Here is a 19,860-nt window from a genome sequence, read left to right on the forward strand (position 1 = left end):
GAGGGAAGTGTAGGCAAGTTTAAATAGTTATAAATTTAAGAGTCCTCCAGGGATACTCTGTCAGATATGTGAGTTGATGTCTATAGAGAGTGTGTGTCTGGAGTTTTTCAACTTCCTTTGTGTTTCCGCACTTTACTACTTCTGCTTCTGTGATCCTTTTGTCTAATTAGGTAAGTAAAATCTCTGATGTAGCGTAGACTAAAGCCTCAACAGATATTACACCATTGCATCAGCATCTCATGGTTAAACTTCTTGTCTTTTTGTGATGCAACATCAGACTCAAAGCTGTGTAGTATAAGGCTGAGAAACCATATGGATGTGAGATGGGTCATTGGCCATGACATCATTGCTATACACCCAGTTCTTTGAATTAAGCTGGCATGGTAGCAGAGAGTCTGCCTGAGATAACTGTTGGAACCAGTGCGGGTGATTATAATAGGAGAACTTTGTGAGACTTGAAGGGAAAAAATGTGATGAGGAGAAAGTGCTAATATAAGTTGAAATAAGGTAGCACAGGTTGGAGCTGAAAGAATATCTGTGGTTAAGGAGTTGATGTTAGATGGCACAAGTTGAAGCTGGTAGAGCACCTGTAGCTGATGATCAAGTACATCGGAATATTGTAGAGCTTAAGAAGCGTGACAAGGTGAGCAGTTCTCCCTGCAAAGAAAGGTGAAATTTAAAATTTGATAGGTCACAGATTCTTCTTGTAAATGGTTTATTTTGAGTCCTTCTGGCTAAATTCGTGTTCTTGTGGTTTAAGTAGCTGATTTTAAATAATCAGTTAAAAGCATGATGTATAATGTGGGGAGTATAATGAATATGATATGTTGATGAATATAGGTGCATATTTGAAGAGAATATTGGTAGATACGAGCAAGTGTACAATTGTGTAATTTTCGATGCTTTTAGATAGATCAAAGCAGTTAAGGTGAGAGATTACATAATTCTAAAAACTTCCAGGAATCCCAAAACTATATCCCTTTGAGTTGGTTTAACACTACTGCAGAATGGATGAGTGAATTTTGTGGACTGTCTGTATTTTATGGACTAGCTTTGTCTAAAGACTCCCTGGGACCATATAGAAAGTTTCACATGAAACAGTAAGTAGACCCAAGTGTAAACAGGTGGCACGAGTAACCATTGGATTCAAAGTGTATATCAGCTGTCTTAGTATCTGTTCACAGAGTATATACATAGCTTTCAGAACAAACCAGTGCCCAGAACTATAAAAACTATAGAGAGACTTGTCTTCCTTAAATGGATCTGAGTGTAAAGTCAAAGGGCGACACCTGATAATGAACATGTCTAATAATGACACAGTTTTATATGCAGTAACTGTGTTAATTAATTTTTTTTATTTACCACAGATCTGAATTTAGCCCACACCAAAATGATTTACAAAATGAAAATAATGATTTTGTTGCAGTCCAGACTTAAGAATTTATTAATGGAATGTGCACTGTATGCTGCTGTTGTTGAGCTTGTGACTGTAATTCAACAATCTTGTTATGTCTCAGTGTTTGAAGCCTGCAGATGCAGAATGAAAAGATATCCTTGCATGGGAAGCCTCATCATCCTTGCTTCCTGGAACGTGGAAAATGAAAGATGTGAGTACTGTTTCCTTTTGTTCTTCATGTGTGATATAAGAATAATATTTTTAATACAGGATTTACATGAGTGTATTGACATTCATCATTTACATTCATGATACATTCATTCATCTTGTATACACGCTAGATGAAATACATTTAATCTAAAATGCTGGAAAAAGTTGGTTCCTTCATCTGAAGCATGTACTAAGACCATAGAAGAAGGAATGTTATAAAAAAGTAAATGTTTTATGTTATTATATAAGTCACACTTTGTTATTGTAGAACGGCATTCAGAAAACAGTGAGTGCTGGTGGCTGATCCAAATTTTAGGAATATGCAACAACATTTTCATTGATTTTAGGAATAATTCTACAGTGTAGTTCGTGCTTCTTGGAAAAGCTCCCTCTGAGGAAGTTCTGCTTCTCTAAAATGGCAGTACGAGTCACAAAACCCGAGTGGTATTTTTTTTTTTTTTTTTTTTTAATGCTACAAAATCATTTGTTTTAAAGAAACTGTTACTGCCTTGCATGGGGCCATTGTCAGCAGAACATGCTCACAGAACTCTGTAATATTCAATGACAAATATTTTGAACAGACTGACGGAGTGGCTATGGGGAGCCCCTTGTCCCCAATAGTCGGCAATCTTTTTATGGAAGATTTTGAGGACATGGCGCTGAAGACGGCGTCCTTAAAACCAACCTGTTTTTGGAGGTACGTTGACGATACGTGTATGGTGTGGCCTCATGGGAGAGAAGCTCTTAACCGCCTCCTAGATCATTTTAATTCCCTGCATCCTAGCATCAAGTTTACCATGGAGGTGGAAAGTGATGGAAAGCTTCCGTTTCTGGATGTTCTGGTGTACAGAAAGGATGGTGGAACACTGGGACACAGTGTTTATCGAAAGACTACGCACACGGACCGTTACCTACATGCTTCTAGCTGTCATCCATCATTCCAGCAAACGGAGGTCATGCGGACGTTAGCGAGAAGAGCTTATACCATTTCAGATGGAGAAAGCTTGACACAGGAATTGTGTTCAAGCAGAATGGCTATACAGATGAACAGATCCGTTGTGCTTTCCAGTTTGGACCTTCGCCTGAACCACCAGAAGATACCTGCAAATCGGTGGCTTTTCTGCCTTTTGCTGGGAGCATTTCCTCGAAGATAGGAAGGATTCTGAAAAGATATCATATCAAAAGTATTTTTCGTCCGCCAGCCAAGATTAGAGAGCTCCTTGGCTCTGTTAAGGATGACTTGGGTTTGAGGAAGCCCGGTGTGTACAAGATCCCTTGCCACTGTGGGAAGGCTTATATTGGTCAGACAATCCGGACCATTCAGGACCGATGTGTTGAGCATCAGCGGCACACACGGCTGCTTCAGCCTGAGAAATCTGCAGTGGCGGAACACTGTCTCGCCGAGGGACACAGAATGCTATGTGACGAGACACAAATGGTTGCCCCTGCATCTCGCTATTGGGACTGTGTTTTAAAAGAATCCATAGAGATTCGTTTATCTGACAATCTTATTAATAGAGACAAGGGTTATCTTTTAAGTAAGACTTGGGACCCGGTGTTATCTGACATTAAAAAACACCGGTCTGTGGTTCGATCGTTGGTATAAAAATTTTTAATTTTTGACAGCGATATCTTGATTTCGCCTGTTTCCACCACTGGCGGCAGGGTATGTCTACTGTGCTAGAGGGCAGTCACGGCACCTTCTCGTGCACGCGTTGTGGGTCTTCAGCGGCCTATATAGGGGCCGCCGCTTGTGCTGGGAAGTCAGTTCCGGCGAGATCGTGCACCAGCACTCTCACCTGGAGATGGTGGCCAGTTGGACTGCGGAAATATTGTGTCATGAAGACGTTATGATCCGGCTGCATACCCGAGAAGAATATTATCATAGTCAATTAATGTTGTGGTCCCAAGGGTTCTGCTGACTTGTTTCCATTTTGGCAGCTGACCCTGTCGTCTTGTTCAGCTGTTGTGACTTCTGCTGTTACGTGTACTCGCTGTCAGTACTCCAACCAAACTTTGAACTATTGTTGATCTCATGCCGCTCTTAATAGCCAAATTTGATTCCCAATGCTCATCACTCCCTTTGATAACAGCAAAACTTGCATCATCTGAAGAAGACAGCTAAGTGGGTGATCAGAATATTGTGCATAAAATAGAAACAACTACTCAGCAAAACACCCGGAAGCACACTATTAACCAAATACGAAGCTGTACCTCAGTCACTCACCCTATTTTTTACTTTACATTGTCTGCATTATCAGCATCACAATGCCTCCTCATCCTCCCCCCCCCCCTCCCTCTCCCCCTCCCGGTCCCTCCGCTCACTCCCTCCCCACCCCCACCCCCAACCCCTCTTCCTTCTACAATCTTTCCTACCACACATTATACTTTCATCTGATTTCCATTCTCATTCGTATTATTAACAAAAGCAACATTATAAAAGTTTTATATTGTATTTGTATGCCTCTTTCTTTGATAATATAGTGCTGCAGGAAGAAAGTTCTGAAAACATACATGACAAATACTGTTGCGTATTATGTATACATTTTGCTGCAGATAATCCCAGGTAGATGTTGGTATGCTGTAGGGATAGAACCAGATTCCTTTTTTTACTTATTTGTATTTATCACAATACGTATTTTGCCTTAAAAACAATATCTGAGTTGTTATACTTTTTATTAGTTAGTAACATTAAATAACAATATATTATTAAAATATTTTGTTTTCTTCATTTTGTACTGGCTGCATAACAGTCTTTTTATGTCTGCTGCTTAATCCTGTGGTGAGGGTAGTATTATAATATACATCAATAAATGAAACAAATTTTCCATTAATTAAGCAAAATATATAAACAATTTTTCTGCCGAGTGTCGTTTGTCATATAAATGTCTCCAGTAAAATTTGGTGATTTCTGTATCCTTTTTTGTGTGTATTAAACTTCATGAACTTCAGAGTAAAAGTAAACTGTCGTTGTGACCTAAATTAAAATTGTGTTGTCTGCCCGTCCTCCCCTCCCTTCCTCTCCTAGAAACAGAAAGTGTGAGTGGAAGATCTGCAGCGGATAGGCACTTGGTGCAGGGAGTGGCAACTGACCCTTAACATAGACAAATGTAATGTATTGCGAATACATAGAAAGAAGGATCCTTTATTGTATGATTATATGATAGCGGAACAAACACTAGTAGCAGTTACTTCTGTAAAATATCTGGGAGTATGTGTGCGGAACAATTTGAAGTGGAATGATCATATAAAATTAATTGTTGGTAAGGCAGGTACCAGGTTGAGATTCATTGGGAGAGTGCTTAGAAAATGTAGTCCATCAACAAAGGAGGTGGCTTACAAAACACTCGTTCGACCTATACTTGAGTATTGCTCATCAGTGTGGGATCCGTACCAGATCGGTCTGACGGAGGAGATAGAGAAGATCCAAAGAAGAGCGGCGCGTTTCGTCACAGGGTTATTTGGTAACCGTGATAGCGTTACGGAGATGTTTAATAAACTCAAGTGGCAGACTCTGCAAGAGAGGCGCTCTGCATCGCGGCGTAGCTTGCTCGCCAGGTTTCGAGAGGGTGCGTTTCTGGATGAGGTATCGAATATATTGCTTCCCCCTACTTATACCTCCCGAGGAGATCACGAATGTAAAATTAGAGAGATTAGAGCGCGCACGGAGGCTTTCAGACAGTCGTTCTTCCCGCGAACCATACGCGACTGGAACAGGAAAGGGAGGTAATGACAGTGGCACGTAAAGTGCCCTCCGCCACACACCGTTGGGTGGCTTGTGGAGTATCAATGTAGATGTAGATGTAGATGTTGTCATGTGGAAAGTGTCACACACTTAACCTGACAGTTTCATTTAATTCCTTGTGACAACCACCTCTTCTGGGCAAATGCTCGTGGTGCTTATTATGGCACTTGATTTATGAGGTACATATGGTGCTTGGTGATGAGACTCCACAGTATTGAACTGATTTGTCATCAAAATAAATTCTGATACAGCCTTATGGAAATTTTGACATTATTACTGGAGTGAATTAAACAAATGAAAAAAAAAGAAAAAAAACTAAATGAATGCCCTATGCCCAGTGTAGTCTGAGAATATAAATCCTTTCTCTTGGGCTTATGGGCAGATGGACCCCGTGGTGTTGAGTAACAAAAGGAATATCTTAAAAAGTGGCACTTACACGTAATTTGAATTCACTGCTAGCCATTAAAAGTGAAACGCCAGAATAGATAGCACATAATGAAATTTCAGTTATTATGCATGTATGGTATAGTGGGAAGAATGAAGAATACATGATTACTTTTGTGGCTGATTTGGAGCGAGGGGGTGGGGATACAGGCTGTGAAATTTATCACTTAGAGCTGCCACCCCTGGCAGTAATAATGACACTAACCTGGCTGGGCATCTAATTGAAATGAGGTTTGATGACAGATATGAGTTCCTCACTCCATACTGATTCAGCTTTATGCAAGAGTTCATCAGTCATAGTGAAGGAGTACCAGTCTCTCAGCAACCCATGACAAGATGTTTTCAGTAGGTGGGAGAACATGCTGTCCAGGGCAACAATTGAATGACCTCTGTATCAAGGTAGGTGAGGACATCACGGGCAACATATCTTGCATTATCTTCTTGAAAGATAATATCACAGAGTATGTTAAACCACTGGCGTTAACACATCAGAAATTTAATGTCTACTAACCAAACTACTGGTCATGTGAGCAAGAGCTGATCCTGTTGTATACACAATGGTACCATCACACCATGTACAGGGCTCTTATGACAATGATAAATACAAATTGGCAGAGTTCATTCTTCTCAAAGCCTCCACACATTGATATGTCCACCATGATCCTGTGTGCAGAACCAGAACTCAACTAAAAGACGACATGGTGCCATTGTTGTGTCCATTGTTGTCATTGTGTGCACTGCTGTCCATGTACCACTCTGCTGCCACATCAAGAGAAGCCACAACATTGGTCTCTGTGGTGACAGACTGTGGTGCTTAAGACATCATTGTACTGTCCACGTGGATGTTGTTTTGATGCAAAAAGTCTATTTCTGGACTCAGGTACATTATGTTGCTGTACGATACTACCAGGCTGATCGAATAGCATGTCAGTTCTCTCGGGCACTAGTTGTGTGGAGGCTATTAGATTCTGTATGGCACTGAGTACTGTCCTCCTGAAACCATATATTCCATTGCAGCTTGATGGTCATAGGTTCATGACCTCTTTGTAGCAATATTGCAGAGCAATGAACTGCTGTCTTGATAGGCCAAGATCCTGCCACTGTCATATTTGACACATTCTGGTAGGCATTTCTCCTTCTTACATGAGATATAACATGATCTTCTCAAAAACAATTAAAACTGAAATGTGATTTCTGAATGAAAAACCCATTGTGTAATATTTCCTTATATACATAATGCACACAGCATTTTTCAAACATACTCCATGTGGTTCTGGTGAAATACTAATCATTTGCATATCCTATAATGATGTAGACGTCATGCCTATTTGACATTTGTTGCATGCTGTTGTGTAAAAGTCACAGTGTATTTAAGAAAAAAGAAAAGGAAACATTGAAACCAAAAACTTTTTGCCAAATACAGTGTGTTAGTACACACTGACTGGAATTAAAGTCAACATACAACCTCTGAAAATAAGTGGATGAAGTCAGAATGGTGGATCGGGCAACATTGGCGACTCAGAACACTGCACCTGTGTAGTGGCTGGTGTTGACAACTTGCCCCCGCTGTAGTTCTGTTGAGCATTGTGTGTGTTCCGTGTTAGACCTGTTGGACAAAGTGCTTGTTTAGTGCGTTGGTTCTAAACTGAGAACAGGATAATGGACGAGCAAAGGATCAATTTCAAGTTTTGTTTTAAGCTTGGCAAGACACCGAAATAAGTGCATGCAATGCTGGGACGTTTTTATGGAGATCAAGCACTGTCTATGAAGTGTGTGTATGAGTGGTTTACCCGTTTTTGAGGAGGCCAGGAAAGTGTTTCTGACAACCCCCATACCGGGTGACCGCCATCAGTGACAAAAACATTGAGAAAGTGAGGACATTAATCATTGAACGACTGCTGATTAACTGTGCGCATGATAATGGATGATCTGCAGATGAACCGTGAATCTGTGTGACAAATCCGTACCGAGGAATTAGGGAAGGGGAAAACATGTTATTGTTGTATGCCACATCACTTGATTGACAATCAGAAGCAGGCACGTTTAGAGGCTTCACAGGATTTTGTCAAAACAGTGGATGCGACACCAAATTTCTTGAATCTTATTGTCACTGAGGATGAAACCTGGTGTTTCCGGTACGACCCAGAAACAAAACCGCAAAGCATGGACGGCATTCCCCAACATCACCTCATTGTAAAAAGGTCAGAGCCAAAAAATCACGCATCAAAACGATGCTCATCACCTTTTTTGATAGTCAAAGCATTATCCACAAGAAATTTGTACCTGAGGGAATGACGTTGAATACTGCTCAGTACATTGAAATTTTGACCGTTTCATGCAACGTCTATGCAGGGTACGACCCCAGTACACACAACAAGGTTCCTGATTTTTTGTTCACAATAACACTCGCGCACACACACAGCCAATATCGTCAAACAGTTCCTGACAAAAAAATGGGGTGGTGCAACTTGAACATCCACCATACTCATTGCATATCAATCCTCCAGACTTCTTCCTAATCCCTCGACTCAAACTCGCTTTGAAAGGAAAGAGATTTAACTATATTCCTGACATCCAGTAAAATGTGATATGGCTTTTGAACACCATTCCAAAGGAAGTCTTTGTGCAAAATTTCCAGGACTCATATCACAGAGTTCAGTGGTGCATAGTTACACAGGTGACTATTTCGAAGGACTGTAAGGTAACTGTAGTTCATAGTTCATCTACATTAATGTTACAGGACTATTCACCGAACTTTATTGTCGGAGGTTGTAGTTTAAACTGGCTTATTCTGCTTCCCAGAAAAATCATATGTCACATTATTTCAAAACCATTAATTACCTTAACATTAATTTTCAGGTGTTTGAATGGGCTGATGTATCGTTATCATCTGCATTTCTCACAAGTGTCAGACTTTCTGGTAGTAAGACACAGAAAGATGTGGTTGCAGAGTTGGCTGCAGCAGCTGGTGTTTACATACAGTGGGACTCCAGTGAGAAACCAAAATTGTCTGGCACATGGGTGAATATTTTAAAAGCACAAGTAAGAAAATTTTTCTTGGGAGGTTCTGTTAGAGAAATTAATGATGTGTATATTGAAAATTAATTTTCACCTCTGTTTTTCTCTTAGGTCATTTTCACTCGTTATTTATCAGAGACAACCAATCATGCTCTTGAACTAAGTCAGTGCACTAGTGAAGATTCATCAGTATTGACTGTTAATTGTAATCAAAGAAAAGAAGTAGCACATGTACCACAGAAACATGATTTACAAAATTTGCAGGTTTGTATTATTAACATGTCTTTAACAAGTTTGACATCAGTTATGCATTATTCAGTTTCTTCCCATTTAGCAAGTATTTATTAATTTTTTATTTATTTATGTCTGTTTATGCCTTGACTCACAACATGGTGACCATTCTGTTGGAAAAATTATTGGTCACTAATCTGAAAAAATAATTGTTTTACCTAGTTATATATACCTGGACCATGAATTTATGAGGTTTCAGTAAGTTATGTCAGCAGTACACAGAAACTTATTTGCCTGAGATAAGTTGCACTTCCTGTAGAACAGTATCTGTAGTGACACGAAACATACACATTTGCAATAAATTTAGTCTGTGAGACAAGTGATTAGTGTTGATTGTTCAGGTGGGCAGATAGCAGTGTTGCCGGATGTGGCTTATGGAACCCTATGCTTGCATTCTCTAGCAACAGAAACAAAAACCTTGACAAAGTGCAGGTCGTATATGTACATGTAAATTTATTTACAGTTCCTACTTGTAATAAATAAACTTAAAAAACTGAAAAGAGCTGTTTAGTATCTGATAGTACCATAAAGTTATTTGCAATCAACACCTGAAGACCATGCAATAGTCAGCCGACTGCAGACTTCACGATAGAAATGAAAATTATTTCTGCAAATTGTTGAATATTCACATTTCATTGCTAAATATTATAGGGTGTATACATCCCAGGAGATTCAGGAAAAACCTGGGAATTTTTTCATCCAGGAGAAAACCGGGAATTTTTTAGAATTCCGGGAATTTTACGGTGTTTTAGTTTTCAGTTAAATTTTTATAATTTTGACTGGTAAGAACTGATACTCTAACAAAGGATATTACTGTATCCCTCTACTGCAGAATAAAATTTCAACAATAAAACACAAACGAAAGAAAAAAAACTAAAATAACTTAAATTGCAAAGGAAATGCGCCATATACGACGATGACAACCAGTGCTCATGCAAACGTCTGCCAACAGCAAAATGTGTCAAAGGCTTTAAGAAGACTATGCAATCCTTCATAACAACAAATTGCCTCCGATGAGCGTGAAGTCACAACTGCTTACATTAGATTTGTTTTAGCGGTTATGACCGGTCTCATGCGTATGCGCAGTTGAGTCACATTTGACTAGTAGATTCTCCTGCTTCTGGCTACAGAAATGTGGCTGTTGGCTGTACAAGCAGTCACAGCAAGCAGCTAGATGCTACCGGAAAAAGGGGGCGCCAAATTCATATTCTTGAGGAAAAAAAACTTGTTTCACAAAGCGCTTAGCATCCAGTGCACGTTTGTCTATCAATCATTCATATGATTTTGAAACGCTTCCCTATTGGTTTTTGAACACATTTTAAGTTGATTTCTGAATGAATCATAAGTTGACTTTTGAATGCTTGCATAGTGTACATGATGTCTCTGTCAGGAGAATGCTTGTCGCATCTAGAAATAAACTTTCCGCAGACATGAGGGGACGGGGCTATACGAGCTGAGCAGAGTAAAACCGAACGGATGAATGCCAATCGCTGTCTGATTCTGTGGTTGATTGGGTTTGCGAATGATCAGCATTGTTATAATTACTACTGAAATCCACAGATTCAGACTACCAGAATGGAAATAAAAGAATAACAGGTAAGAAAGATTACGTATTATCTTCTTGGTGTATCCAAGAACATGAAATTTCTACAGAAAATTTGTGGCCAGGTAGCTGCACTAGTAAGGACCGGTTTACAGTCCCCGGCTAGCAGCCGCATAAGTTCTATTCTGGAATTAACGTGGAAAATGTGTTGTACAAACACGTAATAACGCCTAACCGGAAAATAATTGCGGGATAACAAAACCTGTGATTCTGTAAGGGATAGTGAAGTTAATCGGTGAACAAATTTTGACAGTGGCAGGAATAGCTACAGAATTGGTGATGACAAGATTGTTTGTTAGAACGAGGAAGGAGAAGAAACGGGGACATCACACAAATTATGGAAGAGTAAGACGATTCCAAATTTATATAAAAATTTTGTAATACTACTTTTCGATCTCGTGATTGAGAAACTGGTGTGTATGAATGAAATGTAAAACTATTTCCTAACATAAAGCTTTTTGCTTGTAGTAGGCCTAATAGGCATTTGATATTGGTACGTCGAGAACTATATCCTGTCGCGTCTTAAAAGTGGCCATTTTTGCCAAAACAGTCTGGTTTATTTGGCGTGTGTTACTAAATTGCTGCAATATTAGAAAGGGCTATTTTCTTTTATCTAGCAGACAGTGACAAAATAGACGTAATCAGATCGAGAAAACACACCAGTCTTGGGTATTATTTGTGTTAACAGCTTCTTCAGTATTAGATAACGACATTTCGATTTTTCATGTAGCAAAACATTTGACACATTTTAATGAGGTAATAGATTCTTTCGCGGAAAGGAAAACATGCCGTGTAAAGCTGTAGCAAGATTAGAGAGAAAAAAATACTAGAAGTAAGGATTGAAGAAATGTGTAATATTGTGCTTATCTCTTGTCTTTATTGGTTTTATGTATCCTACATTTAATTTTATGTCACACAAAACAGCAAGTTATTAGCTAATAGGCAATAAAGAGTGCAAATTTTCTAAAAAAAAAAAAAAAAAAAAAAAAAAGGAGGGGCAGGCTGTCAAACCAGCCGACTGGGATCAGGAGAGACACCACAGTACATTTCAATTTCCACTGTCCTGAATATAGTTTTATGGCATCCATTACAAAATATGCACGTTTCAATTTCACAGAGCGAAATACAGTGATGTGGAGCAGAAGAATGCTTTATGAAGAGGCGTGGCACTGCCCTTTGGCACACTTAAAACCAAATAATATTTCTTACGTTTCCTCGAACACATTTGTTTTATGTTTCAGACTTTTCAGAAAGATGTGCACTACAAGATGAACATATTTTTGAAAATTCAATTTTTTTTGGTGTTTCTTTTTAGTTTACTGTTCTCACGTCAAATGAAAACAAAACGGATATCTGTGGCTGGGAGCTATCAAGTGAATTAAAATACATTCACATAATTACGGAAGGATAAAATATGTCATTAGTTTCAGATTTTATTTTATTTCGACCTTTCTGAAAGTCAAGCATTAATTGCCTTGCGGAAAAATGAAGTTATTTTTGTCTGTTTGCTAAAGAAATTTAACTTTTATTAACCTTTTCCTGCAGAGGCAGTCAATGTATTTGAAATGAAGTGTTTAATTCCACAGTACTGGCTAGTTTCAACTTTTCGCTGCATTTCAAGTGCATGTTTTCATCTTCTAGCATGTATGGCATTATGCTAAAATAAAGAACCAAACATGGTATAATACAGTACTGGTGCTCCAAGAAAACTTACATCCTGAAAACGACATTGGAAAGCTTAATATCAGGTCGAGGTATACTTCATTCGGAATCTCGACATACGAATGTGCGCATTAAGTATGCCCTTTAAATGTGCACATTTTAGTATGGTTCATGAAATTCCGATGCTCTTGGAGTGTCCTCTGATGTCTTGTTTCTTTTATGACATAATGTATGAACTTTCAATGTTTTACACGTACGTACATACAGGCTGCCTACGTCATGATAGCTGCTCAAGCATGATGTCGCCTTTTATCTGTGCTCTCTGGCAACTGCTGAAAAGAACCTATTTCTAAGAGGTCGCGGGAAAATATTGTGAATGGTGGTTTGAAAAGCATTACTTTCAAAGTAAATATCCTTTTACATAAGTTGAACTATGTGCGAGAATGTACCATGAATTTATTAAATCGCAGAGACACTCATTTAAAAATCAACTCTTTGATGATGAGCCATTTAGAAGAATTTCGAGCTGTGAAGATCAGACATTTATGTCATTATTAAAAATTTTACTTGTACATTTGTGTGATATATCTTACAGTGTAACAAGTGCAAAAAAGATCAACATTATATGCGAAAGCTTAGCTTCTCTTGCAGCTTATTAACCTTAGAGGCCAATATTATATGTGAAAGCTTTGGTTGTTTTGTAGCAGCACTATGTATATTAATTTAAACTATTAACTTTCCCTGTTTCTGTGTTCATGCTACTTAACAGTGATGTTGCTGTTAGCTGACTACATCACGTGTCCTATGCTCTGAATATCCGCTGTCATCGGCTGGCAAGATCAGGTGACATGAGCTATGACTGGCTTCCTAAAGCACATCGCAATCTCCATTTCAATGATTTGGAAAGTTGGTAGAGTTCCGATGTATACTTCCATAAAATGAAAATATGCAGTGTACATGTTGCTGCACATCATAGATATTTCCAAAACGTGTCTTTTCCCCTGAGTTTCATTTTCTAAAGTGCCGGGAAATCCTACACCCGTGTATAAAACCTTAACTATTCAAAGGATTTATAAGGGAAAATATACTGTCACTTAACACAGAAAAAGCCTGTTTTCACCCAGAAGAAAGTTGTATTTTTATCTGGGAAAAATCTGGGAATTTTTTCCTTGTCTGCGTATACATCCTGTATTAGCATTATTAATTAGTTCTGCAATGAGCAGCAGAATAATTTATCAGCATATTAACAGTTATAATCTAAAGAGAGTACTGATAATGTGATGACAGGTTAGTGATGTGCTCCCTTCTTACATTCCCGAGTGTGTTGTAGTTACATTAATGGGAGAACACCATTCGCATCACTTTCAAAATCTTGTCAAGAATAGTCTTCTTCAGCACTGCTCGAACTACGACTGCTCCCTCCCAGATGTATAAATTTTTGACACATTCTTCCAGAATGTCTTCATTTTTGCCTGCATCTCTGATGAAACTTGCAGTGCTGTTCACAATTTTCATCGAGATCTCGCCTGTCTCTTGATTGACAACTTCCACAAGGAGACTTTCAGCTTTGCATGTGCTCTGTTTGAGAACATCTAAGATCATTTCTAGAAAAAAATTAACATTTATGTACAGATCATTAAAGGCTAGGCATTTTGTTGAATCACATTTGTTATTTTAGCAAGTAAATTGTGGATTTTGCACTAGCTGATAAATGTGAATGTTGAATTTTTTGGCATTACAGTTACAACATGTTATGTATTTCACAGTTATGTCAAGGTTGTTGGCTCGTACAACATCGAGGACTCTCTGATATGTTCGTGACATGTATGAGTGCATGTAGAACTAGAGGCAACACAGTCAGAGAATTTGTAAAAGACCAGTTTGCACATTATTTCAGTTTTAATCATTGATCAGTGCCTTGGCAAAACTACTGTAAGGAATAAATATTAGATGATTGTCCTAACCAGAATAGGAAGAACAACTTGCTTGTAAATATATGTGAAATAAAAAAATCAAACTTTTTTTTGTATAGTTTTCATAGCTACCAACTCTGTGTTTATTTATTCCAGTTGCATTTCCTCACACACTATTGCAGCAAGTCCTGTGGTAACTGCTAGTCATGACTATGTCTTCACACTCTTGTTTTTATAGGCTGTAAATACATGCATATTTTTCATCGCTCAAGAATTAACAATACACTGTCCACATAATCCATGTTGCACATCAACACTGAAACCTTCTAGTCTGGAGTTCATCATGACTGAATGCTGCTTGAAACACTGCTTGTGTGATCACTCGAGCAGCTGAAACTTCCGCAGAGAAATAGGTTGGAGTGCATTCTTCTGCATGTGACCTTGAAGATGTGTCCCGCCTGTTCAGTGGTAGCATGAATTCCAATGCTGTGTGCTCATCCTCATTTAGATGCTGCAGTTCTGTTTCTGCCACATTTTTTTTACAGCTTGATTCCTTCTGGAAAAATCACACATGTGGCCATAATGTAAATATTGTTTCCTTTGCCATGTTCGCAGTGTGTGCCCTCATTGCCAGGCAACTTGCAATGGGTGTGGCAAAAGGGGCACTTAAAATACGAATGTTTTTAGCAGTTCCACTAGAAACAGGCTCAAACTTGAGATGTGAGTTGGCAATCTATGGAACTGCCGACTTCTCATAACGAAGGTCAGAAAATGTATGTGGACACATTCAGTGACAGACTCCCTATGAGGTTACTTTTGGACCCTGGTGCATCTGTGTTGCAGCTGTTGCAAGCAGATGAGACAAATGTTTGGGTCTAAAGACATCACTGTACCTTTACAAGGGAAATTTTCAGTTTTATTTACTTATACCCAAGCCATTCATCCACTATATTTTGTGGTGGTAACTGAATCCAAAGGTAGCAATGTTTTTGGGGTAGACTTTTTCTACACTTTTGGATTTACGGTTTGTGAAACAGTGTGTGCCATGTAATCAAAAGGGTCTTGGCACTGCCTTAAAGATTCTCTGTGATAAATATACCCAAATTATATCACCTGGACTAGAGAAGACAACTGATTTTGTAGCTCGTATCAGTCTTAAAGAGAAGGTGGTCGCACATATTTCCAAAGCTCATCCAGTGCCCTTGGCTCTTAAGACACCATCAAAGCAGAGGTGGATAGACCCAATCATGAAGAAGTGTTAAAGCCTATGCACCATAGTCAATGGGCCACTAATCTCAAAACAGAGCTGGATAGGCTCACTCATGAAGAAGTATTAATGTCTATTCTCCATAGACAGTGGACCACTAACCATCAACAATATGCAAACCTAACAGCATCTTGAGGCTTTGTGTCGATTTCAAAGTAACAACCAATGCACAAGCTGAGGTGGAAACTTACCATCTACCAGCCCTGGATGAATTCCTTGCGGAGTTATACCATGGCACTTTATTCAGTAAAACTGACCTCATGGAGGCATATTTTCAAATCCCCATTGGATGCAGCATCACAAACTTATCTGCTACTAAACATGCGATAATGCCTTTATTGTTATAATCTGTTATCTTTTGGAATCTCTTCAGTCCCTGCCATATTTGAGTGTTTTGTGTATCATCTACTACAGGACATTCCCAACTGTGCTATTTACCTTGATGTGTTTTTATTTATTTATTCTCACAGATGCAACTCTGTAGATCACCTTCACAACCTCAAGCTTTCGTTTTGGGTGCTGGCAACATCAGGACTTAAATGCAGCATGCCCAATTGCTCTTTTATGCAGTCATATTTAGGATTTAACCTCTAGGAAAATAAACTGGAACCAGCAAAGGATTATGTTGTAGCAATCAGTAAAGTGTAGCTCCTCATAAATGTCAAAGACTTACAAGTGTTTTTAGGTTAGATTAACTGTTGTAGCCGATTTGTTGCAGACCTAGCAGAATTCTTTTACCCACTGAACCAGCTGTGGCACCAAGGCATGTGTTTCAAATGGTCACCTGGCTTTCAAATTTTCCACGCTTTAAAGGAGTTCCTTAAACAGGATCCATGCTAAATGACATAATATGCATGGTTCACATCTGGTAGTAGCAATTGATGCATCTGCCCCATGATATATGCACAGTCATCTCCCATTATTACACTGATGGCATCAAACACCCTGTCATGTATGCCTCCAAGACCTTAATTGCTTCTCAGCAGTGCTATTCTCAAATAGTGTGAGGCCCTTGATGTTATTCATGCAGTTGAGGAATTTAAATTATTCCTTTGTGGGCAGAAATTTCATCTTGTCATGTATTGTTGTCTGTTGTTCACTATCTTGACCCCAAGCATCCCCTACCAAATCAGACCACCCATTGCCTTCAATATCGGGCATCGTACTTGTCATTATTCTATCCACTATCAAGCAGTGACATTACACGCAAATGCAGACCCACTGTCCCAATTCCCCATTGGACCTAACCCAGCCACTGACAACAGGAATTGGTGTGTTTCTAGCTTGATTCAGATCTGGATCAGACTGTTTCCACCTTTCCTTAACATTTTGTGACGTAGTGAAGGCCACTTTCAAGAACCCGATAATTGACATCTTATTCACTTTGTACAACACAAATGGCCGGACATGCCTCCCAATTGAGAAATTCATTCCTGTTGATCAAGGCAGCACCAGCTACACCTAAATCAAGGCCTTCTGTTTTTGTTCTCAGGCAAATACCACTGCATCCTGCTTCCTCTATCTTTTCAGCCTTCACACTGCCCATCGGAGGGTGCCCTGGATGAAAAATTTGATGTGACTACGACTCTGGTCAAATATTGACTCAGACATTGCAGACCTGGTCTGCCAGTGTTCTGCCTGTCTGGCCCAGTAAGCAGCACCTTCCCAGTGGCTCTCTCTCTCTCTCTCTCTCTCTCTCTCTGACCTTATACTGTAAAACTACAAGAGCACAACCACTTATATTTTACTGGTCTGTTTTTTGAACTCGTGGTTGATCATGATTGATTCCTTTTTACACTTCCCTTTTGTGTTACACATGTATCAGGTCACTACTGATGCTACTACCATGGGCTTGGAAAAAGTATTTGCCCTTGAAGGCACACCATGTATCTCAGTTTCTGATAAGGGGATGGTGTTTACCTCCTGTGACTTCGAATGGTTTTGCACTCTTAATGAGATTCAACACCTTCACACTGTGCCTTTTCACCCAGTCTTCAAAAGCCATGCAGTGTACTATATCGCACCTTTAAAACCATATCCACAGGGAAATGATGTCAAAAACTGTATCTAATGCTCTCTTTAGCTTTCCAGCAGCTTACAGAGCTACCAAGATCAAAGGCTGCGGTCCAGAGGAGCAGCTTCATGGTTATCCTCATTGCACCATTTTGGTTATACTGCACTCGCCACTGGTACACATCATCACTAAGGTCTCTCCCTCCCAACTGGGCACTCCAGTCTGGGCGCATCAGTTTGAGCACCAGCCAACCTAGACTAATGAGACAATCTCCGCTCACCATGGGTTCGTGTTTTATACCATGGCTTCTGCCCACCGACTTCAGCACCACCAATGTAACGGTCTTCACTTCCAACATCCTGGTTGGCATTCACCTGTTCCTCCACCCATGGTGGACCCTCTGGTTCCATCGAAACTTGTTGTACCTCAACTTTCCCCAGTGATGCCCATGGACACTGACCAGCTACCTTCCTCAGTGGCTTCTCCCCCAGACCGCACACTACTTGCATATTCTGCTCCTGTAGTTGCTGCTTGGGGATGGGATAGAAGTGAAGGGAGGGGTGGGGTGGGGTGGGGTGGGGTGGCACCATCTGACATTACCATGGAAACTGAGTAACTGAAACAACATTTCTGTTGACCACTGAGGCACTTCTATTCAGTTGGTGCTGATCCTCAGCTGCCTTCTCTGATGGGATCACCCCAGGCTCCTGCATATAATCCGGCACCGTGAAGGCCTAAGTCAGTGTTGATGTGTGAAGTGGGGTCCACACCACAAGAGATATCATATTATATACAGTGTTATTCTCTATCTGTAACAGAGAGAAATGGCTTGTGTTGGACTTTGCTTGTTGGTTATGGGTGTAGATCACCTCTTACAAAATATCTGAAGAGGACATAGAGATACGCATACACACACACACACACACACACACACACACACACACACACACACACAAAAGCTTTAGATGAAGGAAGGTAGGTTAGGGTTTAAAGTCATGTAAACATTGAGGTCATTAGAGAAAGAGCACAAGATCCGATTGTTTCAGGTATAGAGAAAGAAATCAGCCATGCCCTTTCAAAGGAACCATCCCAGCATTTGCTGGAGCAATTTAGGAAAATAACAGAAAACTTAAATCCAGATGGTTGGATGTGGATGTGAACCAAGAGCTGTATATAAGGAGAAACCAACCAAACAGGCAAAATTATTCATTTCTGTAGTCAAAATGAGCTGGTAATTATTGATAATTACTGAGACACTCTTTAAAATCCTTCTTAAAAGAAAATGTACATGAATTGCACCAAATGTTGGAAGATACCAATCAGACTACATTTGAGTTAAACAGAGGACTCAGGTTAAAACTCCCCAGTCATCTATGACCAGATCTAGACTGTGATCATATACTGTTGTTAATTAAATGCAACGTCACATGAAGAAGAACAAGAACAATCTAAGTCAGTGGCATCTAGAAGGAGTGGAAGAGGAAACGAGGAAGACTTTTCTGGAGGAACAAAGGAAGCAATAACCAGTAGTTACCAGTATGGTGATTAAAATTAAATAAAGATTAGTATAATTGAAATAGTGAAGTAAGTGAAATGGAAAATAAAAATGGAATAAAATAATACAAATGAACTACAGGAAAAGAAAACCAGACATAACTGTTCAGTATATGTAATCCTATTGATATAGTAAATTTGCCAGAGGATTTCATAATAAGCAGAATAATAACTATGTTTACAACAGCATAGGCAGTTAATTGCACAAATTACGGGTCGCTGTTCATTTCATCCCATGTTTATAAGGTACACCTGAATATATTTAAAACAAATAAATAAAATACATGAGTTTTTTCACAAAAATAGACTTATACAAAAAACGAAATTTCCAGGAAACACATTTTATTGAATTATTTGAACAGTATATTTCACAAGTAAACTCTGGATACATAATACAATGATGGAAAAACTTTTCTATGCACTTTCAGTTGCAAACAGAAAATGTGAAAAAACATGATTTATTCCAAAACTTAAAATCGACAGTGTGATTATTTTGTAGCAGTAATGCCCTAGTTTAATGTAGTGAACAAACAGTAATTCAATAAATTGATTGATTATGGGACTGTACTTCATTATTTTCATTGTTACATTCACTGCTACACTCTAGGGCCTTCTCATAGAACTCTTGGGCTTCTGATGATGTAGTAACAAATGTCTCAAGTTTCTTTACACTGTCAGCTTTTTTTGACAGTCACATGGTTTCTAGGTTTTCTTACAGCTGATCAGAGAGAAGTAGTATGTTG

At 39.2% G+C, this 19,860-nt stretch overlaps 1 protein-coding gene across 1 annotated transcript in view; it reads left to right on the forward strand.

Moving 5' to 3' along the window:
• The window catches only part of LOC124796788 (zinc finger protein 12-like), a 112,743-nt gene that overhangs the window by 13,816 nt on the left and 79,067 nt on the right, over positions 1-19,860 (forward strand). The window contains exons 2-4 of the mRNA XM_047260727.1: positions 1,518-1,607; positions 8,655-8,837; positions 8,925-9,077. Coding sequence (XP_047116683.1) covers positions 1,599-1,607; positions 8,655-8,837; positions 8,925-9,077 — 345 coding nt within the window. The 5' untranslated portion in view covers positions 1,518-1,598. The remainder of the gene's footprint in view (positions 1-1,517; positions 1,608-8,654; positions 8,838-8,924; positions 9,078-19,860) is intronic.

Source organism: Schistocerca piceifrons, chromosome 1 (assembly GCF_021461385.2).
Source record: "Schistocerca piceifrons isolate TAMUIC-IGC-003096 chromosome 1, iqSchPice1.1, whole genome shotgun sequence".
In the NCBI taxonomy this organism is placed as follows: Eukaryota; Metazoa; Arthropoda; class Insecta; order Orthoptera; family Acrididae; genus Schistocerca; species Schistocerca piceifrons.